General features: G+C 38.7%; 1 protein-coding gene across 2 annotated transcripts in view; it reads left to right on the top strand.

Moving 5' to 3' along the window:
• Positions 1–20,232, top strand: part of pik3cb (phosphatidylinositol-4,5-bisphosphate 3-kinase, catalytic subunit beta) — a 45,576-nt gene extending 25,344 nt beyond the window's left edge. Inside the window, exons 1-19 of one of the 2 annotated variants that reach the window (XM_007555962.2) lie at positions 1,834–2,014; positions 2,803–2,970; positions 4,965–5,054; positions 6,016–6,270; positions 6,369–6,465; positions 6,567–6,697; positions 7,594–7,644; positions 8,547–8,735; positions 9,311–9,432; positions 9,666–9,809; positions 10,796–10,895; positions 11,313–11,509; positions 11,606–11,715; positions 12,183–12,261; positions 13,013–13,180; positions 13,262–13,385; positions 13,472–13,617; positions 16,101–16,233; positions 18,582–20,232. In XM_007555962.2, coding sequence (XP_007556024.1) covers positions 1,883–2,014; positions 2,803–2,970; positions 4,965–5,054; positions 6,016–6,270; positions 6,369–6,465; positions 6,567–6,697; positions 7,594–7,644; positions 8,547–8,735; positions 9,311–9,432; positions 9,666–9,809; positions 10,796–10,895; positions 11,313–11,509; positions 11,606–11,715; positions 12,183–12,261; positions 13,013–13,180; positions 13,262–13,385; positions 13,472–13,617; positions 16,101–16,233; positions 18,582–18,719 — 2,574 coding nt within the window. In that variant the 5' untranslated portion in view covers positions 1,834–1,882 and the 3' untranslated portion in view covers positions 18,720–20,232. Of the gene's footprint in view, positions 1–1,833; positions 2,015–2,802; positions 2,971–4,964; positions 5,055–6,015; positions 6,271–6,368; positions 6,466–6,566; positions 6,698–7,593; positions 7,645–8,546; positions 8,736–9,310; positions 9,433–9,665; positions 9,810–10,795; positions 10,896–11,312; positions 11,510–11,605; positions 11,716–12,182; positions 12,262–13,012; positions 13,181–13,261; positions 13,386–13,471; positions 13,618–16,100; positions 16,234–18,581 lie in introns of those variants that run through there. The other variant, XM_007555964.2, reaches the window with a different exon arrangement.
• Positions 20,233–25,095: the final 4,863 nt, after the last annotated feature.

Here is a 25,095-nt window from a genome sequence, read left to right as displayed (position 1 = left end):
ATTAAACAATAACTTTCATTCCTACCCATATGCATCCTCTGCTTTAAGAAATCTGTAAACATATCAAACACAAATAAATTATAAAGAAAATACTAGATATTTAACTATTTTTTAATATTATTTTATTGATTAGCTAATTTTACTTTGATGCAATAATGCTGAGTTATTTTTATGCTAGGTTACATTGAGAATTTCACTAATATGGCATAAAACACCAATGTCAAATAAATTGGTGTATTAATAGACCCTTCAGCCAAACCCACAGGATGCCTGGTATTGATTTATTCCATCTCTTGGATAACAGTGTGACTTTCTGCCCTGCTACACAACACAAACCCACCTTGTGTGAGTACAAAGCAGAAACCATGTGACCCCAGCAGCTCATGCTCATGTTACTGAAGCTCCAGCCTGTTTTCTGCCCACAGTTGGCAGCATCACACAAACGACAGATCCCAACTATCAAGACATGTGACGGCACTAAGTGGGTCAAAACCATCAGTGAAATTATGCCATTCTCTGTCACTCTCACTTACATTAGCATTTCAGCTCAAGGGAGCAGATCACTGATTAAAATGAACCGTCTCCTCCTCGTAACTCTGATCTCTGTGTCCTTGCCACGCATACAGAAGCGATATCATCTTGAATTATAAACACAGCGTCGTGTTCCTCTAGACTCCATGCTTTGATTAGCATCATACACAAAGACTGGCCAGCTGTTCCTGTACACTCAGGTGGATGTAGGCAGGAAGTCTTATTTTGGAGGTCAGACACAATAAGCTGCATTACAGACAGGAAGTGTGATGGTGTAATTTATTGTGTGTGACCTAGATTTACCCTGAACTTTGTTTCGATGAAATCATCGGGGTTGCTTTAGAGTTCCTTCACACGTTTTCGGAAGGTTTTTATTGTCGGGTATTGTTTGGAGAGAGCTACTACCCATAGTGGGTCTGGCCATGTTCTGTTAATTATTAATGGATGACATTTTTATTAAACCTCCAGGAAATTATAATTCTATCTTTGGTATCAGGTCAGTGGGCTATAAATAACAAAGCGAGAAGCTTCAACGGACACTGTAATAGGCAAAGTGTGGATGATGTGTTTAAGCACATTTTAGGAGAGAGAGAGAGAGGGAGAGAGTCCACTTTGCTCTGGTCCATTCAACACTTATCAGTCCCTCGTTCTAAAGCAGAAATAAAATCTCTATACATGAGTAAGCTTGTCGCAATAAGCAATGGATTAGTCACTTGATAAATTAAAATTCTCAGTAATTTTTATTCTGATGATTAATATTGATGATTTAAAGGTCAGTTTTGTTCACACAAACATAATTAATGTCACTTTTTGTTTTTGGTTCTGGGTTTTTTTGTTTTGTTTTGTTTTGTTTTTGGATACTTAAAATATCTTCTAGTTCCAGTGTTCTTTACAGAATAAGTTTGTTGATCTTTGACAAAGCGAACTTGCACTGTTATGTCATTATCATTATAATACTTGAAAATGGTCTCAAAACAACAGTGTTATGGTTTATCGCAAAATTTGTCATCATGACAGGCGTGAGCACTAATTTTATCTTTCAGGCATTTCCTCTGTAATTCTCAAGGAACAGAGTTAAAGCATTTATTTAAACAAAGGATATTTTTATACCACAGTAGATTTCTTTTTTTTTTCTGAATGTTGTTGAGCACCATTTTTCAACTTCCTAGTGTTTAAAGTATGCAGCTCTGAATTAAACTAGCGAGCCGACCTCTAAACGATAATTACCTTTGTTTTCAAGGATCCTGGATTGTCTAATGCAACGAGGAATTAATTCCTCTCTTGCTGTCCTTTTCTTCTGTAGGACTCAACAAGTCTGAAGGTGTCGTCATCTTGGACCCCCTCTGAGCTGATGGAGATGGCTGTGAAGAAGTGGCTGATAACTCATGCGCCCGAGGAGGAGGAGTGGAGTGGTCAGTATGTGCTCCGAGTCAGCCATTGCCTGGAGTTCCTCTGTGGAGATCATCCTCTGATTCAATACAAGGTCAGTGGAGACACACTGGACCTGATCAGGGATCAAGAAACATTTAATTACTGGATTTATGTAACAAATCTGCAGCCAGACCAGCATATCAGGGCTGACGGAGTCGCAGAGAGTTCACATATTCTGTAGTCATTCAGCAATAGAGCTGTATGATATTAGGAAAAAAGTGACTGCAATTTTTTTTCTGACTTTGTGATATGAAAAAATACAGCCACTTTTAACAGATGACTTTGAATAGCACCATTTCCTTCTTTTTTTCTATTTCTCATGTGCTTCCATAATTCTGCGACCCTATTAGCCAATTATTTTTGGGTTCCAGTCAGTTCACTCTGATGTGTACTGCACACACTGACATTTCAATGACAATATATTAGACATATACTGGGTAACTCTGTGAAGGTTGTTTTTAAGTAGTTTCTAGCTGCATATGAGGTCACAGGAAAGGAGTTGACTTTGAGCAGTTAGGCTAAACAAAATATCCAACAAAGTCCATGTTTTTGCAGTTTTTTTTTTTTTTTTAACAGAGACAAATATTCAGATAAAATTTTGTGTGTCACTCCTGGATATGGTGTTTTTTAATATGACAAATTCTAATGTACTTCCAGTTTGAACTTAAAAGTATTCTTCCAGGGGATTATTTTCTCTAAAAGTTTGTCTCTTGAAGCACCTGCTTGATTTCTTGTGAAAGTTATTTATGTTTGTAAGTTGTTTTTTGTCAGATTTTATTGAATCTTCTGTAGTTTTTGTTTAGTGAGTTTAGACATGCCCTCTCCTCGTCTTCTTTACAGTACATCCGCACATGCCTTCAAGCCAAGGAGCCTCCTCACCTCACCCTGGTCCACACCAGCACCATTAAGGAGATGTTCGACAAGGAAATGTCTGCCATCAGTGCCGTAGTCAGCCGCAAATCCTCCAACCCACCGTTACCACTACCTCCCAAACGAAGAGTTCCCACGGTTAGTCCAGTACAGCTGAGGACAATCGTCTTGTCTTTTCAGCCTTTATAATTCCCAAATTACCAGAAATGGATGCACGCCAGTTGTTTTTATTTGTGTCAGTTCAAATAACTCATTTCCTTCCCTGAATTTGTTTTTTCATGTTTATAGCCAGTGACTTGAATGAAGACAGAATGCTGATGCCACTGTGAAAACATATTATGTGTACTCTAGATAGCATAAATGTTTTAATATCCTGCAGTGTTTACGCACTAAAATAGCTGAAACACCACGGGGTGATTGATTCACCTGGGCAGAATGTTGCAGGTGCGGAGGTTTACTAAGTAAACACTCTTGGCAGCTGCTATCTGCCTTTTATGAGGCAGCGTTTAAAGTATGTCAGAGCATGCCTGAAGCACCATGCCAGCATTCGCCACGTCGTTAGAGCAGATCAGCGACTCCTGCTGCCGCTTCCAGGTGCACAGTGACATCGCAGCTCAACGCCAGCGTCCGCATTTCAAATGTCATACTTGTTTTTAATTGGCCTTCATTAGAGAGACTCCTGGTGAGGTTCTGACGCCGGCCGGGCTGTAGATCTCCCTGTGATGTTCAGCTTGGAGAGAAGATAAATATCACACTTTGAGTCATTATGTAACTTTTTTTTTCCCCCCCCCATTGCAAAGAATGGAGAGATCTGTAATTTTCAGCACAGGTACACCTCAACTCTAAAAGAATGAATCTAAAAGGAAATAATTAGCATTTTATTGCATGATATATGTATTCGATACAACAGAATAGCAGGACTGCATGCTTGGCTCAGAAACCTTTGCTTACAATTCATGAGGTCAGATGCTTTCTATTGTTTCTGAGCAGGTTTAAGCACATTGCAGTAGAGATTCTGGTCCATTCCTACATGCCAATCTTTCAACTCTCTCCAAAGGGTTATACATGGTCCATCCTCTCTTCAAAATGGTGCAGTCACCCCGTCCCCTTTGCAGAAAATATACCCAAAGCACGATGGTAACTTTTTTCCTCTGCAGGTCAATGACCAGGTGTAGATCCTCCAACTCTCTCTTGATTACTAATGTTCCATCATTTTCTAATAATTGTGCTGGTCTGTAATTTTCTCCATGGTGTCCTTAGGCAGCTGTTTGGTTTTGTCCATGTTGCAAAGGTTGAAGTCTGATTTTATTGTGTGTGGACTGTTGTTTGTTAAACAGGCAAAAAGTTCATACAGGTGGAATTAATTCAGATAATGAATGGAGGAAAGGAGGCTTTTTAACCCTTGTGTGTGCGAGGACTGAGGCAAACGTTAGAGGACTGTGGAAAATGATACAAGTTTTATGTGTGTGGGGTCGGTTGGACCCCATTTCTGGACACCAGGGTTAAAGACAGAGCCTGATCTCTTGCCTGATGGGAGGTGATGAAATACTGTTTTCATGCATTAATACACAAATTAATTATGTAAAACTCATACAATGTGATTTTTCTTGATATTTTTGCATGCTGTCTCACAGTTGAGAAACTGACAGAAAGTTGACTTGTGAACGTAACAAAAATGATTAAGATCTCTGAACATGTAAAGAACTGTGATGTTCTGCTTTGTAGATGGAAATATGATAGATAATCAGAAAAATATGCAGGATTTAAATGATGTAAACAGAACTACAGTGTTTGGAAAATGAAGCATTCAGACAAATATAGTATATACATTTTCACCCTCACGTGATAATTTCAACCACACAGATGGCAGGAAGTGAGCTAGTTAGTCATGTGCAAAGTTTGTAGGTGTCATGGGATGCCGTTTGCTCTGTTGACTGCTGACCCTCGCAAATCCACTTGGCCTAACATCACGGCGACCCCTGCCAACCTCCCTCACTGTTGCGGTGTGTCTGTGCTGAGAAGCGGTGGGCGTGAAGAAGAGGAGTTCTCCACATATTTTTACACTACATCATCATAATCCTGCTCCGCACTCTCAGCAACTCTCCCTTTCTGCTCTCACTCTTCCTCCTCAGCAAGTCCAGACGTGTGTGTGGGACGTGTCGAGCTCGTTCAGGATAGTCCTGGTGAAAGGCAGCAAGGTGAATGCCGAAGAGAGCGCAAAGGTAAACTCTCCCTGAAACACTTATGTTACGTCCATGAAAAACCTGCAAACACAGCTGCACTATCTCATTTGCAGTTATTAATACAGCCATCCAAAATTATTCAAACCCCTTGAATGCTTCCACATTTTGGCACATTAACATAAATTTCTGTGCAGTTTATTGAGTTTTTATTTAAGAGGGATGTATTATAGAAAATTGACTATTGTGAGCTTTACATAATGTTATATTGTTATTCCTTCATCAAAAACATACCTGGTGTGTCATCTTGATTCTTTCATTAATGTTGGAGAAATCCTTTAATTTCCTGTGGCAGCCATTTGGCAGTGCCTAAAAGCTTGCTTTCACTGAGTGCCACCTATTTCCACAAGCTCTGCCTTGGAGCAGTGGTCTCCAAGCCAAGCTTCCGCCTCAAAGACTAGCACAAAGACTATTTGCTTATACCTTTATCTGTTCATATGTTTTACTCAAAACTTCATGCATAAGTTGTAGCTTCACCTGGTTAAAATTCAGTAAATGAATTCCATGCTATTGCATTTTAGGTAGTAAAATGTTTATTTTCTGAAGAAAAACATTAGTTTATTTGCATTTGTTAAAATATTTCTAATATTGTACAAAAAAGACATGTATTTAAGTGAAAAATCTATATGTTAATTTTTTTCCCCCCCCAGATTAATCGTGCTATAAAATGGCACTCTGAAAATACATGAAACTGTCTGAGAAGTAGTGAGAAACGGAACAACAATGACAAATGGTTGACGAAATGTTTTAAATAAAACCATAACAAGTTTGGGATGCATTTATGCTCGATTTTATTTTGGGGTATCAAAGTAAAGTGAACATCATTTTCTTTCCATTTTCACATTTTTGCACAACCTGAAAACTTTGCAAAGCACTGGTGAATAATGTAAAAACAGAATAATCAGCAGCACCAAATGGATGGCATGTCTGTACATATTCACAGGTCCAGGTGAGGGCGGGCCTCTTTCACGGCACAGAACTGCTGTGCAAGCCAGTCGTGAGCAGCGAGACCAGCGGGCGCTCGGAGCACACCTGGAGGGACAACGCTCTGGAGTTTGAAATCTCCATCTCTGATTTACCACGCATGACCCGGCTCTGCTTCGCTATCTACGCCGTCATGGATAAGGTCAAGAAGCAGAAGTCCACCAAGAATCCTCACATAAACAAATACCAGACCATTCGAAAGGCAGGGAAAGTGGTGAGTGCGTCTGAAAGAGGATCCAGAACCCTTTCTCATCTCTACTTTCTACCACTTCTGTATTGTTTCAACGATTAATGAATAACTTTTTGGTCCAGCACTACCCCATAGCTTGGGTCAACACGATGGTGTTTGACTACAAAGGGCAGCTGAAGACTGGAGATATTATCCTGCACTGCTGGTCTTCTTTTCCTGGTACATTCATTTACATCAACTGTGTTTTTGATCATTAAGTTGAGATTTCTTGAGCTTCAAGTGGAGCATCTGCATTCTAACCAGGAATTTGTTTGACCCAGATGAACTTGAAGAAATGCTGAACCCAATAGGAACCATTCAGACCAACCCATACACTGAGAACGCCACAGCGCTGCACATCCACTTTCCAGAGTACTCTCCGTTTCCTATCGTCTTTCCCCCTTTCGACAAGGTTAGTCCTGTTTGGTTCAATCATGGTGCGTTCTGGACCATACATCCCTATAAGCTCAAAATGTAAGAATCTTAACAACACTGCAAAACCCAAAGTCTTACCAAATATTGTGTCACTAGTTTTTAGAGCAAATATCTTGGTACATTTGAAATAAGACAAAACTAACTTACAATTAACTTTTCAGCAAGATATGTGAGCTTGTTTTAAGTTAATAATTTCTTAATATTCAGCATGTGAATGTGTGCGTGAATGACTGAATGTACTGTAAAGCACTTTTGGGTCCTATGGACTTGATAAAGCACTATACAAGTACAAGCCATTTCCCATTTTACCATTTAATGTTGATGAAAAACTACTAGTTCAACTGGCACATTTTCACTTTTAACATGAGAAAAATGCCTCATAAGTGGAACTAATACTTTCTTTTATCAGTATTAAGAAATGATTGACTTAAAACGAGCGCCAATATCTTGTTTTAAGTCAAAAGTTACTTGTGAGCTAGTTTTGTCTTATTTAAAGTGTACTGAGATATTTGCACTAGAATCTATATTTGCATCTCACCAAATACTATATTTGCATCTCACCAAATACTTGGTGAGATGTTGTGTTTTTGCAGTGAAATTACTCGAGCTTTTATGGCTGCCATTGATTTGCCACTCAGACTGTTACATTGAACATCAATAACTTGGCAGGTCTAGTGTGGCCTTCTTCAAAGATGTGACTTCAGCAGTCATTGTGGTGGCTGAGTGCTTCTCAGAACGCTACCTAGTGATTATGATGAAGTGGTGGCTATTAGCATGAGAAGATCGGGACGTGCTCCACTTGCCTAATGCACACTTGCTGGAAGTGCTGCATCAGAGCATGCTTTTTCATTCAGCGACTCGCTTTTCTTTCAGATCCTGGAAAAAGCTGCACAGATTGCCAGAGCCAGTGACTCCATGTCCATAGTGAGTAACTGCCTAATGAGAATTTATTGTGTGAGCTCACATTCATTAATTCAGAACACATACCAGTTTGAATTAAAGTGAAATTACATGCTGAGAAATTTCTCACACTCTCTCTCCTTCACACAGACACAGCTCAAGTTGAACCTTTCAAACAGGCACCCATACCCGGTTTCCCTGGAAACCCATTGTTATCACTTGGCAGGGTGTTTAGTAAAAAATCTTCACCCTCCCAAACCATCCACTCTCCTCTAAAACTAGAGAGACTAATCAGATTACTTGTCGGTCTTCCTGTTTCTTACACCCCTCAACTAGAAACCCACTGCTGGGTGTGTCACCGCAGGTTACGTAATCGGTGTTACACAGAGGGCATGTCTGCACAAAGCCATTCAGTTTTATGTGTGTGAAACTGTGGACTTTCGTTTGCTTCAATTTGAATGTATCTCCTCTCAGTATTTATGCAATATAACGACCACATTCACATAAAATCTCTTTGAAGTAAATCTATTAGGTTTAGTTTTCTTCTGAGAGATTATAATATACGGTAAGTCCTGTAATCATAAGGGCACGCATGCTTTGTTACACTGCTGCCCTCTTGTGGTTCTGTACAATAACTCTTTCTAATTTTATTTTAATATCCAGACCTCACTTTTAATTATCAACCATTAAATCAGTAAAACCTTTTCCTTAGTTGTACTTTTTTAATAAAAAGGAAAATAATGCACAAATCCACACATATGTATTAGACAAGCATACATTTTTAACAATAGAAACACAATTTTTAACCCTAGCCATCAATAGTTGGAAATAACTGATGACAAACCACCTTGTCGTACCTTTATTCTTTCTAATTTTAAACTTTCTCCAGCTTCTCAACTTGACTTCTTCTCTCATGGTGCCCTCAGGGTCGCGGTGGAAAGAAGTTCCACATAGAACTGAAGGAGATTATGGAGCGGGACCCGCTTTCTCAGCTGTGTGAAAACGAGAAGGATTTAATTTGGACACTACGTCACGACTGCCGTGAGAATTTCCCCCAGTCTCTACCAAAGCTGCTGCTCTCCGTTAAGTGGAGCAAACATGACGACATGGCCCAGGTTAGCCACAGTGTCTGTTGTTAAAAACGGGTATACAAAATATACCTCAGTGTGAACAACCAAGATCTTTCTTAGGTTTGGCATCATCTCATCAGTCTTAATCTACATACAAGTACATTCTTGCATATTTTTTTCATTAATTGGTGATGGAGATTTTAGTCTAATTTTCAGTTTACAATTTCCTCTGTCCAACAAAACGGTTTTCTTGTAGAAATATGTTACTTCCCTCTTCTTGGATCTCCATATGTTAGCTGTTTTATTGTATTTTAAGACGTACTCTTATTATGTTGTTTTAAGTGATGGTACCATTATTGCAGCTCATATTAGGAACAGAATAGCTATTTGTTAATTACAGTTTCTTAATAACAATCGATTCATAAATACAACAAACAATATGATACACACAAAACTTTATTTGTACTTCGTTGCTAATAAGTTTTATTTATTCTATATTTTTTAATCTACTAAAATATTTAAATTAAAGTGTTTTTCCATTCCTATTGTAAATTGAAACTATCAGCTAACAGAGTAGTCAGATATCTGCCATTTTTAACATATTAGTGTGCGTTTCTCAGCTCCAGGCCCTGCTTCAGATTTGGCCCAAACTTTGTCCCAGAGATGCTCTGGAGCTTCTGGACTTCAACTATCCTGATCAATACGTCAGAGAGTACGCTGTGGGCTGCCTGCGGGACATGAGGTAGACACATTCATCAGTTTATATTAATACTTGGACAAATCAAAGTCAAATCCCAATATTTATAAAAGCACAAAACACTTTTTGCTAATAGGTAATAGGTGATGTTCCGTTTGGCAGAAGTCTGTGAAAACCCTTAAGGTCAATTTAAGTGTCTTCATGAAATTATTGCCAGGAAACAGCCACTAACCACTACGCCTCTGTTTTTGTTCCTGTTTTCTCTCTCCTCCTGCCAGCGATGAGGAACTGTCCCAGTACCTCCTGCAGTTGGTGCAGGTGTTGCGTTATGAGCCTTATTATGACTGCGCACTCACCCACTTCTTGCTGGAACGTGCAGAAAGGAACCGTAAAATCGGACACTTCCTCTTCTGGCACCTTCGGTGAGTGAGTCTCTGAGCAACAAAAGATGTGCAATAAAAATCATTAAAGAGTTAAACTGAACATATAGAGGATATTGATTTAGTTTAATGTTTTGTTGTTGTTTTTTTTTGGCAATGTAATCCTCCAAAAGATGTTCATAAACAGTTCCAAAGTAATTTTAATAATTATTACCATTTCTCTGGGTGATTTGATCAGATGATGTGCTAGAAGTTGTTTGAAAGTTTAAGAATAAAAAAATCTACCGACAGTAACAATGTGGATATGTCACTCATCAGAGGTAATTGAGTGTATTATTAAACTAATAATACAGGTTTACATTACAGGTTTAGAGTTGTGACAACTGAGGTTGTCACAACTCCTTCCAAGCGTGTCTTTACCATGAAAAAATAAACATTATTAAAGTGATTCTGACTTATAAAAACATTGCCAAACATATTGCATTACACTTGGATATCTTGGTTACCCTATATAAAACGTGTCAATGTAGTGAACAAATGTCTTCCTATTTGAATCCAAAATGTATTAATTAAAGGGATGGTATTATAATTTAAGACGATTGCTTATTTTTGAAACATGTAAAGTAAGAAGAACTCATACAAAAAGAAATGTTTCAGGTTTGAGTGTTAATCTGTGGAATGACCTTAAAGGTGACTTGGAATTATCTAGATCTGGCATGCTCCAAAAAGCTTAATTTAAAAGAAAAATGTTGAAATGTAAAATAAATGTTTTTGATGCCTGATGAGTATTTTTTAAGTTGGGATTATGAATTAATTGTACAAATATTTCCCTGCATTGATTTGTTCTCTTCCTTGGAGATGCATATTTGTATGTATCCAAAATAAAGACCATTCATTCATTAAAAAATAAAATCAAGCATTAAAAACTAATGCTTGATTAATGCTCATTTGTTACATTGTTTGTAACAAATGAGTTACAAATAATGCAACTAATTTGTTTCCTCCCTCCTCTCTGCTGCCCCCTACAGGTCAGAGATCCACATGCCAGCCGTTTCAGTCCAGTTCTCCCTCATCCTGGAGGCCTATTGTAGAGGAAGCATCCCTCATATTGAGGTTTTAAAGAAACAGGCAAGATACATTCAGTCTGGTTTATCCCCCTTTCAACCTACAAGTTGTAAATCTAATTAGTTATACCTGTTAAAAAGCGTATTGTCCTGCTATAGGCAGAAGTGTTGGTTTCTTTCTAGATTTATGTCTGTCAGACAAGTGGATATTTTCAGAGTCTTGCTCTATTGTTAACCCTGACAGGGCAAGATTTGTGGCTTTTATTGTCTGTGTCCTGCCCTCTAACCTTTGACCTCACTTCTTCCCATTTCCTCCTCGACTATCTCACCACTTTCCTGTTGCACAAAGCAAACACGGTCTGGTTTGTAGGAATGTGGGTTAGCTGTCAGGAGCAGAAATGTGTTTTACTGCTTGCAAACAAACAACACAGCCTTCTAAAATATCCTTCTAGTAGTTGAACTCTTTTATTTTCATTTCCAGGTGGAAGCCCTGACTAAGCTGAAGTCTGTCAATGAGTTAATCAAGCTGGGAACCCTTAAAAACGCTCGAAGCAAAACAAAGGAGGCCATGTTGACCAAGGAGGCCATGATAACGTGTTTGAGACAGAGCGGCTACTCGGAGGCTCTGTCAGACCTGAGCTCCCCTCTCAACCCCAGTGTGCTGCTGTCTGACATCAGGTAAGAAAGCTGCTCACATGACGATCCCTGCTCTGGGTGGCAGCAAACGGCGCTGAGCTGCAGATAACCCTTTGTCCTCCATCCTTGTGCTTTTAGTGTGGAGAAGTGTCGCTATATGGACTCCAAGATGAAGCCTCTTTGGATTGTTTACAACAACAAGCTGCTTAATGGAGATACTTTGGGAATCATCTTCAAAAATGGAGACGGTAGGAATCTCACAATCATGAAGCCGGGGTTGGGAAATTAAATGTGCAATGATTTCCTGTTTACAACCAAAAATGTTATTTTAATTATAGATTGATACAAAATATACCTCAGTGTGAAGAAGAGGGACAAAAAATCAAGGCTTTCAAAACTGATGCATAGAAATATATTTGCATTTGCCCCCGCGTTTACTTCGATACAACCGCATAAAATCCAGTTGGGTGATTAGTAAACCAATCACCAAAACATGCAGAGAGCCCATGAGTTTAATAATAATGTTTATAAAACATGCACAGTATAAAGGTTTTTTGCTGCTACTGCCCCTGTAAGCTGGCCCAGTGTATGAATAGTTTTGCAAAGCATTACAGGGATCTAATAAAACCAAATAGTATATTTAACTTTCATAAATGGCTGATTATATTCCAATCAGAACATTAGCTCATCTTTCATTGTCATTTTTATTTCTTAGACTTGAGGCAAGACATGTTGACCCTACAGATACTGAGGTTGATGGATCTTCTGTGGAAGGAAGAAAATCTGGACCTCAGGTGAGTTTCTTTGTTTGTGTTGGGGGTACACCCATTTATTGGCCAGCAGATTTCCTTAATTTTGGGAGTTCAGTGATCGGCTGATACTTGAGTATGAAGCCGATTTTATTCCCTGATCCTATCTACCTCACCAAAGGTTTAAAAATCACCCACTGTCCTCTTCTGCTCTACAGTGAGAGGGGTTTGACTGAAAGACCGGCCCACCAGGCCATGTCTGCACATTTGCAGTTAACAGTAGTCACCCTACTGTTGCCAACACAGCAGCTTTCTTGCTATATTTAGCGACATTTCTGAATTTCTGAATAATTGGTATCGGCCAAAATCAGAATCGGCTTTTTAAAAGATCTGTAATCTGCGATTGGCCAGGAAACGTCTAGTTTGTGTTGATATATAATTCAGGAGTGCAGACTTTCTCTTGTTTTGGTCCCTGCTCTCTGTGGTGAAGAAGAAACTCTTTTTTAAGTTTAGGTGAACAATAGACTATACCACAAAACAAATATCACTGTCTGCTCTGTTTTTACAAAGTGTAGGATCGGGCAACCGCAGTCAGTTCCATAAAGTAGAGCTTCTTTTATTCCTTTTCATATAAAATGACTATAATATATCTTCACTTGTGATTGTCACCAGGCTTGTTCCACCCATCCTTACTCCACTTTTACTAGTGTTTACACTGTGGGCCAATAAAATGTGCCCACAATCTACAAATAAAACACTCCTCATACCAAATCTTTTCTTCTTCTTCTTTCTTAAGGATCGTTCCATATGGTTGCTTAGCAACGGGTGACAGAGCAGGACTCATTGAAGTGGTCTCATCAGCAGACACGATCGCCAACATCCAGTTGACCAACAGCAACGTTGCAGCAACCGCGGCGTTCAACAAGGACGCTTTGCTAAACTGGCTGAAAGAAAGGAACTCTGGGTATGATGGAGTTCAAATGTAGCTGCTGGGAATTTAAAAAGAATTTACATTTCATCATGGTTATGTGTCCCGTGCTCACAGTGACGCTCTTGACCGGGCCATCGAGGAGTTCACATTGTCCTGTGCGGGCTACTGTGTAGCTACTTACGTCCTGGGCATTGGAGACCGCCACAGCGACAACATCATGGTCCGCAGCACGGGGCAGGTCAGACAAGCAGGAGAAACATTTTCATCAGCTCGTTTCATTCCTCGTGTCAGTGCGACTCACCTTCTGCCGTGTTTTCCCGTCAGCTGTTTCACATAGACTTCGGTCACATCCTTGGCAACTTCAAGTCCAAGTTCGGCATCAAGAGGGAACGCGTACCCTTTATCCTCACACATGACTTCATCCATGTCATTCAGCAGGGCAAGACGGGGAACACGGAAAAATTTGGCAGGTTTGTTCCTCTCTTTGTCTTTTTTTTCCACTTCCCATTGTTTCTAAATCACATTGAAACAATACTACTGAATTACTTCAAGTCAAAGGTGCAAAAAACTTTTTATAATCTCTTTCAATTTGACAGAGCTGTTGAGTGCTATGGTGATGAGTAGATTTAGATTTACTTAAAATTTGCCTACATATCCATAGATGCAATAATAAACCAAACAGGCACATTTTAATAACGGCTAATATATACTTCTTTGTTTAGGTTTACCAGCCTGAACAAAAGCATCAAATACCTTGCAAAGTATTCACACCAATTTAAACTTTACACATTTCAGCTACGTACACTGTTGTGTTACCAGACCAGCTGTATTTCTGTAGATTTTAAGCTACAGACAGATGGACTTGTTAACAAAGTAGGTGACTTCTGAAGGCACTTGGTTGCTCTGAGTTTCATCTAGGGGTGTCAGAGTAAAACGGTGACTAGAAATTCCTGCCACACTTTTTGTATTTATAAAAAATTTGGAAAGCCATTTTGACCTATATGCTTGAGTTTGTGACTGTAGCAAATGACTGCAAAATGTGAGAAAGTTTAAAGTCTATAAATACTTTTACAACGTACAGTAGATGCTATGATGATATCAATTCTATGTTGGTCCAAAGTATGGAGTTCAGTTGGAGGTTTTTTTTAACATATGATTTGATGTTTTCTCAATTTAAAAATTCCCCATCTCTGCAAATTTCGATCATCTTCAAATGTGTATGATAAACTAACGTAGGTTTAAGCGGTATAGTACAGTAAATGTTGTAATGTCTGATTACTGCTGTTGTCATGTATGAAGAAAACTTGTAAGTTAAAACTCAATCCTATAAAGAACTGGCTTTTGTGCCTGTGAATGGTTTTAAAAAAGCTGAGGTCATTGTTGCAGTACTGCCTTCCACCACCAGGCTGCAGCAAAGATTCGCAGCTGGAGGACATTGAGGCAGGTTTGTGGACGAGCGTCCTGTTTATATTAAAGGAAGATGCAGTTTGAGGAAGAACATGACTGGCTGTAAAAGAGGCTGGTTAATTTGGTTAAGAAAATTATCTCCCTTATGCCTAGAGATAAAGACTGTAAAAGCTATTTATCAAGTGCATTTAAAAGATGAGAATTAATGACAGAAAAATACAAAGACTTTTTGTAACGCACAGTAAATTTTTTGCACATGAATGTAAATTCAAGAGTAGATTTTTAATTGTGGTGTGAGAACAAGAGCAAAACCTCAGCTCTGTTTACCTCCCGCTTCCATTCATGCAGTATGCAACTGTGTCATTCAAAGACTTAATAAAACAACACTGCCAACGCATTCAGAGTACCGGTTCATGCTGGTTATGGGTGAAGTCAGATCTGTTGCTAGAGGTGGAATACCCCTTCAACACAGTTAGTCTTTGTTATTGTGGCCTAGATCCATACCTACATGTATATCTGTACAACAGATATACATGATAACATAATGTGTTACTTTCTGTAGTAAAATTAAAGTCTTTAAGATAATAAGAATAGAGAAAAAAAACATTATTCGCTGTAATTGCTTCTAAACTAGATTATTGAGCTAGCCTTGTTGTGAGCTGCAAAAAGTTGTCATATCTCATGATGTTTACATCCAAAGCTGCTAAATACAGTTGTGGGTGGTTGTTGCATCAGCACTTGCGGTGTCTGTGGGTACAAGTATAGTCGGAACATTGTGTACAATGGCAGCTGGCACGCAGAGGAAATGATCAGCATTGATGATTGTTGTTGTTTTGATTTTTGTTGTTTTTGATCTTTGTCTTTAAAGTTTTTATTTTTATTTTTTTATTATTATTATTAAAATTCAGCGGACATGGGTACCAATATGACAAATGATGGGTATGTTCAAAAACTGAAGGCCGTAAGTTGCTTAAAGCTATACAAGAACTTTTTACTGACTTAAGAGAAGAAATGGTGATTGTTTCTGCTTTCTTGAACCATTTTAGAATCACATCTTTCCTCTGCAGCAAGTTGGGGCCCCAGGATTCAGCACTTGGTTGGTCTTAGACAAAACGGAAGTTGTCGCTTATTATGAACAGCTTGTGGTCTTATGTATTTAGCTCAGTCATGTTTCCACTGATAAAAAAAACTCAAAACAAAACTTCCAGTAAGATCACTCTGCCACCAAACCACTATGGTCTACTTTAGCTCATGCAGACAACATCGCTGAAAGGCTTTTTGCTTTCTGAGCTCAGCATGCATAAAATACAAACACTGGAATCTACTTTGTGTTTTTATAAAAGCAAAAACACCAAAAGCTCCACATCTATCAAATTTATCCAGCCTGCACAACTTCAGTCAAATTGTTTTCCAAAGCTTGAGTAACAAAGCATTATCGGAAGTCTCTAGTTGATGTGTATGAAATTGTTTTCCCCTTCATTGAAGTCGAGAAGCTGCATAACATGACAAACAACTGTGCTCATATCTCCTCCTTTTCTCTTTCTAGTTTTCGTCAATATTGCGAGGACGCTTATCTTATCTTGAGGAAGAACGGCAACCTCTTCATCACGCTGTTTGCCCTCATGTTGACTGCTGGACTACCTGAGTTAACCTCTGTCAAAGACATCCAATACCTAAAGGTACCAATTGCTGAGAAGCAGGAGTACATGTGGATTTAAAACTGATTTTGTCCAGCAGCAAAATGCAGTTTGCATGCGGTTACATACCAGACATGCTTCTGAAGAAATTTGTGTCAACAAGTGGTGGAAATGTTTACCAGTGGAAATTTCTACTCATTCTTGGTTAGATTTCACTTTTTCCATTTACAAAGCTGTATATAAGGATATTGTTGGAAATCTGAGTGGAAGGAAAACACAAGCAACAATGATGATTTATTTTTACGATCCTAATTTTTGGAATGCTAATTAATAAATGTAAATATTTTTTTATTTTCTTTGATACATCCACCATCGTGGGATCGGTTTGAGACCAGTCATTTCACGACACAATGCAAATCATTGTGGTACATGTGTGGTATCTTGTAAAAGTATTAACTTTCCCACCTGTTTAACTTTTTGTACATACCCGTAAATAAAATTCCCTACAATTGCTCTGGATCTGCAAAATTGGTAGAAACATTCATCTAAGACTTCCAGTTGTACTTGCTGGAACAAGTACTACTTTGCCAGATTTTTATTTGGTAAAAAAAACGTATTTCAATTCAACTTGTCCACTTCTACGTTGGTGTCGCATTTAAATCCCAATAAAATACACATTAGAAAGTGTGTAAATTCAACAGTTTTGAAGACTTTGTTTTGAGTTGAGTCACTTTGTCCTGTTTTTCCTGTGACCCATTAAGAAGCCCTGAGCTGAGCTTCAGTATGACGATGCACTTTGAGTTATGCAATAGCCTGAGGCTGGTTGTGACCACAGGTAGTCGGTGCACGCTCAGTTGTGGCTGCACTGACACAAGTTTGCAACGCTCTAGAAAGAAAACCCCCAAAAATTCATTCACCATAGCTGTCAATAACCACTGACTGCACACATCAGAGCTTCATGCTTCCGGCTCCTTGATGATGTCCATCCGTATGGCTGTTAAGGGAAACTTGTTGTTAATCAGTGTAGCAGCAGTGTGCATATGCAGTCTGGTTCGCGAGCTAAGCTCATGTTGGTGTTGCTGTGCTTCAGAATTCATGCGGTCTACCGATGACGCATGTGTTGCACGAGCAGCGCAGATTCCCATGGTAACGGCTGTCAACAGCAGTATATCTTAACGAGGAAGAATGGCCAGACTCCGAGGCTGTGGCAGGACACAGTCATCAGTGTTGAGACAGCCAGAGCGACTGCAGCTGTGTTCACATCCAACAGCTTGACCTTTTTAACATGGAGAGACATGTTTAACCAGAACTTCTGAGTGGTAGTTTATGTAAGAGATTCAGACCAAAGCAGCAGCTGTTTTTGAAGGCCTGTGTTTTACTACTACTTTAACATTTCTCAGTACCTGTTTCTGATCACCAGTCTTCTCCCTAACTATCCTCCATTTTCCAGTCAGCTCCCTGATGATGGAAAATAGAAGATTCCATAGCTAATTTAATTCTAAAAATTAGCTAAATTTCATTTGCTGAAATGTAGCTAATTCTAATTTTGACCTCAGTTTGTTAATGTGACAGAAACACCTAATTTAACATTTCTAATCTTGTAGATGTGATGTTGTGGTTCATCTCAATAAAGCAATATAGGCCATAAAGTGAACCTCATGTATTATGTAGAGTCACTCCCTGCTTAGTGATATATTAATGCTGTTACATTTTAATGTGGCCTCCAGCTAATGAAAAGTTAAAATTTACTTTTAGTACGTAAAATATTGCTGAACACCAACAGAAGTTTCAAAATGAAAATGTAGGCCTGCTGAAAAGTGTGTGCTTGAACTCTGAGTTATTGGCGCTCACCATTTGGTTGGGGCTTCTTTGTCATAAATTGCTTTATCAGGATACATAAAGACAATCAGCCCCGGTTCTGCTGAGGTGCAATAGAGCCCTGGGTTGTTTTAACAGAAACCTTCAGCATATTTGTATTGTTTGTTAAATGGCATATTTCTTCTATTTTTAACTTTTCTTAATCCTGATAACTAGGATTACTGCTGGTAATCCTTACTGCTGGTATATTATTCTGTAATTTGTCTTAATTTTACTTTCATCTGATGGTGTTGAATAACTTTAGTTTAACTAGTTTTTTATTTATATATTAAATTAGTTTTAAAAGATTGAGTAGTTAAGCTTAACTGGTTCAGATTCGTACTCCAAAGTTTGTTCACATAACTAATATACCCAATTGAATCGGCCAATTATGTTGGCTTTGTGTGTGGATGGAAGAAGCTGTGTGTTATTCATCATTATTATTATTATTATTATTATTATTTATTATTATTATTATGCATCATCTTCCTCCCACACTCTCCACTAATCTCTCTTCCGCTTCCCCCTGTCAGGACTCTCTTGCTCTGGGGAAGACAGACGATGAGGCCCTGAAGCAGTTCCGCCAAAAGTTTGATGAAGCACTGAGAGAAAGTTGGACAACCAAGGTCAACTGGATGGCCCACAACGTGGCCAAAGACAACCGCTCCTAGACCAGCTGGAACAACCTTAAAAACTGGGGGTCTGGAGAAATGTTGAGGGAATGTGTGGAAGGGGCCAGATGTGCCAAAGAGACGGGGTGACTTGAATATATATACCATTTACCCTGAATTAAAGAAGGGAATCTAGCTCAAATCTGAAACCCAAGCAGATTCAACCCTGCGTGCTGTAAACTGGGTAAATATACTCTGAAAATGGTTCAGTTACCCTGCAACCTCATCACCTTCTTTAACTTTGGCATGGCAACCTCAGACTTTGACAGTATGGTCTGGAATCATTTCTGTGGAATCGCCGTCATTGACGATATTTGCAAGCTTTGCACAGACTGAACAGCTGGTGGAGAACCCAGCCAGAGGAACGGAACTGATCCCTCTTCGCCCGAGCCGAAACGTCTGACAGGACCTCCCCGGTCAGGTGGCTGCAGCCTCACTTAACTGCTGGAGTGTTTGGAGGAAGGCTGGATTCAGCAAGTGGAGACTCGAATGAAAAGGGCCGCCATATTTTTGACGACACCCCAGAAGAGCATCAAGTAAGATTGTGAAGACAAAGAAAATGGCGGCGGTTAAAACAGACACGTAGTTGTCCTCGTCCTCGTCTTGAAATACTGAATGCCACAACCAGTACAACCTTGGACCTGCTTGAAAGTCTGCTGCGAAACTGCGAGAAGATTGTATTTGTTTTGTTTTTACTGTGTAAGAGACATCTATGTGCCAGACTACTTTACTAGTCCACACAGGAAACATGTGAGGGAAACAGAAAAAGGTGACTTCTTGGAGGAAAAAGATTCTCTGAGCCTTCTGGTCCACAGTCTGACTCTTGCTTCATTTGGACCTTCGAACACTGGAATGTTTTTAGAGACATACGAGTCATTTGAGTAATTCAAAAAGACTTTTAATAAACTAAACACTTCATTTTATTTTTTATTTGAATTTTTTTTTTAACATTGTGGAGTTGGAAGCATTACTATGACTGTCCTGTTTGACATCTTTTTAAAGGACCAACAAGCAATGATGTCAAAGCCGATGCTTTTACATGTAATGTTACAACCAAAACATGACAGCATATGTTTAATAATTTTATTGTGTTTTTAATAATCTGTTTCCAAACTGAATGTGCAAACATGTGCCGCTCTATTACATGCATTTGCTTTGATAGAAGCAGCTGTGGGCGGAGTCAGCAGCCAGGTGGGTGGGATTTGTCAGCAGAGAGTAAGACTGTGATGCAGACCTACTTGTTTGGACAAATGGTGCTCTTGCAGCATCTGCATCTGTATTCGATCTTTGTGCAATATCCAAGTAGATGTTCCATATCCTGTCATCTAAACCTCTGGGTCCAGGCCTCAGCCTATGCTATGCTCATGTTGTCTCCTGGTTTATGTGCGAAACAGAACCACTAGCTTTCAGAAGTCTCAAACACTGGATATCGCAAAATGTACAGGCTTTTATTGTTTTGCCTTTTTTTGTTTTCCATAAGAGTTTTATTAAAGTTATTTTCCACAGTGCAGCATTTCCGACTGGGTGATTTTTTTATTTTTATTTTTTCTGTTCTGGATGTGGGTTGCATGGTTGTACGCCTTCTCAGGGCAGCATTATGGATTTTGTTTCTGTTTAAGGAGTGATGCTAGCACTTTATTGATTTCAGAGCAGAAATATCCTCGTGTCACTTTCAGCCAGTTGGAACAACTCCATGGTATTTTAGTACCAAGCCAAAGATATGGGTGCTTATATTAATAGATTTGCACATCGTGATGGCAGTTGCTCCCTTTGTGCAGTTTAGCAACAACACATTTGTCTAAAATGAGAAAGGACCAACAAACCCACAAAAATGTAATTTTTCACATCCATCTTCTTTTTCTAAAAGTTTCAGTAAAATGGTTCAACTACGACAAATTAACAAATTGTCATATTTTTAAAAGCTCATGTACATGTAAGTAAGTTTTATTTCTTTGAGCAACAAAACTTGCTCCAAACTGAACCAAGGGTAAAAATGGCTTTTTGGGATGTAAATGTTGCAAACCCAAACCCTTATAATAGATCACAAAGTAGTTTTTCTCTCCAAAAACATATAAAAAGCATGTCTGTGTTTTACGCCGTCTATACTACGATACCCCTAAATAAAATTCAGTGCAATCAATTGCCTTCCACTGGCACTTGCATAGTAAGTCATCTGTGTGTAGTATGTTCTTAGTTCTGTGAAGATTTGTTGGAACATTAGTGAAGAAATGACAGGTCTTGGAGAAAGCTGTGGAGATGTTTAATTAAAGCAGAGTTTGGTTATAAAGCAATACTTTAAGGTTTCATCATCTCACTGAGCTCCATTTAGTTCTTAAGTAATCTGCTAATGTGAGAATGTTTCAGACTTTAACACTTCTGATGTCAGGCCAGATATTGCAGTTTCCCCACAGCTGCAGTGATGCTGAACTCTGATACTAATAAAACCACCTTCACTGTGCACGTAACCCTCAAAGTGTAGCAAAAAGAAAAACAAAATGCTTCCAAACAAGCCTGAGGCTTGATGCATCTGTGTCATTTTTTTAGGAAGATTTAACACTATTCTTGTCCCTTTGGGGGGAGAAAATGGCAAAGTTTTACCTCTTGTCTGGATGAACATTACAGATTTCTTATTTGCTTAGTAAATGGGAATATTTTTAATTCATTCAATCCTTTAAAGTTTTTCATTAAGCTTCTCTAAATGCTAATTTCCTTTCTGGTTTCAACTAAAGTTCATTTTGCATGCATTACTGTCAGTTTAGCACCCCTTGCACATTTAGGGTCAAATGACAGGAAGGCCTTTTACTTCAACAGTCATCATTTATTGATTCATGCCACTTAAAGCTGCAGCAGTTACTCAGTGTGACTCGTCTGCTCTTGGTTATGTAATAAAGTTGCCTACTAGTCTAGGTTCCTCACAGAGTGGACACAGTAGAAGCTAACCCACTTACAGTGAAATTATGACTATTAAAGGATTGAGACAACCTCAGTGTAAGAGCCTCAAGGTTCACAAAAACAAGGTTTTCAGCAGCCTGAGTTACAGGGTTTTGAAAAAGACTATTCTCATGTTCTACATATGGTATGTCAGACAGCCCAGACAGAAGCCAAAAAGCTGTGTTTATACTTTGGAGGTTTTAAACACTGGGTGTTCTGCATAGATTTAGTCAACTCATATTTTCTTTGTCACGAATGTGCTAAATTAAACTATGCAAACTGTGCAGTTTCAACTCCACATACTCTTTGAACTGGTTGGTGCAGGCCTGTGAACTCCTGTAAATGTAGGACATGAGATGTGAAAATAAAGCTGGTGTTAAAATACTGAACAATTTGTCGGTCCAAGAGGATCCTGTAACCTGATTACAAAATATATCTTGTTTTTCACCTAAATCTCTTGTTTGGAATTCTGACAAAATATCTCAAATGAAATGCCTCTGGTGATCCAAGTGTTACATCTCTGCTCACATTGGCAAGATGAACAGTGTTAAGTACGTTTAACTTTTTTCTCTTTACGTCATTTTTCCCACCAAGGATGAAGTGTGTCTTTTGAAGTACTTAATACTTTGTGTGACGTCTGCTTAAAACTAACCCTAACGGCATTCCGCAAGATGTCAGAGGTTACAGTCTGGATTCTATTGACCAATGTGTAAAAATGTCTGCCATGGTCTTTTAGCCAGTCTTTCACAACTTCTGCCTAGCAGCTTGTGGGCAATGTCATCTTGCAACATGTGGCAGAGTTTCAAATCTCAGCTGGGACCTTTTTGACTGGAGATTGCATAGTTGCCTCTGTTCCTCCAACAGTTAGAAAACATACATAATGGGTTAATGTGGTATCTCTAAATTGCCTTAATGTGGGATTATTCATGTATGCTGGTTGGACTCTAATTCTTATTATTTAAAAATAGAAAGAGTGTGGCACAACAAAACAACCAAAGCATAGTTGTCCACCTGTAATTACCCCAGTCAGAAGAGTAGCCAAATATCCCAAAGTAACTCTGCAGGAGCTGCAGAGAATCTCAGCTCAGGTGATTTCTCTGATTCTTTCACCATGACAAATATTAGTTGTATTTTTCACAAATCTGGCCATCATAAAGAGTGGCAAGAAGTAATCCGTTGTTCAATAAAAGTCATAAAATGTTTTCTTTGCAGCTCTGCTAGACATGTACGGACACAAACATGTAGAAGTGGCTCAAATGAGACTGATTTTAATTATTTCGGATATACAAAAAATGTTGTATATGGACAAAAAATCACAGTGGACACATTAAAATGATGAAATAAAAATCCCATGTGACAAAGTTTTTGACCCACATGCAGGACTGTATGACCAGAAAAAAACTAACACTGTCCAGAGGAAAAACTCACACAATGCCCCCACTAAGAAGGAGAGAGAAACAGTGGTGGCAGCATCATGCTGTAAGGACGTTCTTCTTCATCTGAGCAAAAGGGTATCCTCTCGTCTCTACAATTTGACTGAGTTTCATTTTTTTAAAGACAAATAGGAAAACATTTCCATCTCTAGATGTGCAAAAGTAGAGACACACTTCAAAATATTTGCAGATAAAAATTTCTGATGCTACATTTCCCTCAATCCATTGTGGAAGTGTGGTCATAAGACTCCATTCCCTTTCTTGATAAGTGCATTTGTCGAAACAGAAGCCACAACATTGCAATGTAATGCAATTAATACTTTGTTACACAAATAATTGTTGAATTATCAATTATGACATGGTTTTATTGTCTGTCAGCAAATATATACTATTCAGATGTAGGCTAAAGGATTTCCGGTTATGTAATTGTGGCCATTATTAATAATAAGCCTCCCACACCATGACTAAGTCTCCTTATGGGAACCCCACCTACCTATAATATCCACCCTTCCAGCAGGTGAAGCATGTAATTTTTAAGAAAAGAGGGGGAATGGAAAAATGAGGGTGTGATTCATGAATCAATCCCAATTTACAGTTTTTTAATATTATTCCACCCACACTAACAACAGATGAATGGATTTGTTGCTGGTTGGCTGGGGGGCTTTCATGTGTATGTACCCCACAAGGAAAGACCAAATATAGCAGCTAATGAAACTTCGTGATCATAATATTATATTGTTGTTGAAGTGGTTGGCAGAGAGCTGAATGTGAATGTGACCGACTCTATTCTCACTGGTAAATTTAGATGAGCATCATAAGGTAATGAGCTGTTGTGGCTGAAGCATCACCGCAGCGGGTGAGTGAAAAGCTGCCTCACGAAGCTGGCTCTTTACAGCACTCAAAAAGCTCCAAACCTCGGAACAGCGAGCCACTTTATTGGCTCTAGTATTGTGACTACCATGCTGGCAACTGTGCAATGTGTGCTCCAGAGCCATAGTCACTTGAAGCGAATTACGATGACTCAAGTCTAGCACAAAGCAAAGTCTCACGATAACAAGTGCAAACAAACTTTTTTTTTTCCTAAATTACACATTGAAGAAATTTTCCGTGCATGATGTTTGTGCCAATTGTGACATTTTGCAAAGGTTTCAGTTCAACAATAGTTTTTAATCTGTAATTTGTTGGCAGCAACAATGGTACCCCCACTCCACTGTGCCATTAGTCTGAAAGTCTTACATCTATACCTTACAAAAATAAAGTTTTCAATTACTTGCAGCATGTATTTACATCTGTCATGACATTAATGTTTCTCTGGGTCAATTTGTCATTTTATACCCCCAATACATTGCTGTTTTCTCCCTTTCTATCTCTATGTTGTCTGTCTGAACAGACAGTTTTATGTCAGTGTCATTCAATTATGGCATATACCTAAGGGAAGTGACAGCTAAGTATTTTCATAAACGGTAGATCAATTATGGATTGGTAATAAAATGCCTACATCTCACATGTACATCTGGAAACTTTTTTGTGATAAACTATATTCCCATTGATTATGCTTCTAATTCCAGTTTTGTGACAGATTATGACTCCACATCAAACATAATAGCTGCTGATAGATATTATTGATTGCAGTCATACAATTATATTTGATTGCATTAACACCATTAATTTTGGTGTGTGTCCATTCTTTGGCATACCAAAATTAACAGTGCCCCCATCTGACCATCCTGTTTGAACCTCTGCAATGTCAGATGTGACTCAGCAAACGATTAGACGTTTGGGGGTCAAACGGTGGGTATTGTGGGTACCCGACAATACCCACCGGGCCGGTGGGTATTGTCGGTAAGACAATACCCACCGGCATTAAAACTGATTAACAACAATTCTACTATTCAACTAAACTAGAAGTAACATACACTTTAATGGAGTCATTTTGTTTCATACACTATTTGCAGATTTTGTCTGTTTTGTTTTTCCCAGTTCTTTCTAACTGATACATTTTACATTTATGC

This window comes from Poecilia formosa, unplaced genomic scaffold (genome assembly GCF_000485575.1).
Source record: "Poecilia formosa unplaced genomic scaffold, Poecilia_formosa-5.1.2 Scaffold74, whole genome shotgun sequence".
Classification (NCBI taxonomy): Eukaryota; Metazoa; Chordata; class Actinopteri; order Cyprinodontiformes; family Poeciliidae; genus Poecilia; species Poecilia formosa.
This window is presented reverse-complemented; position numbering and strand designations above follow the sequence as displayed.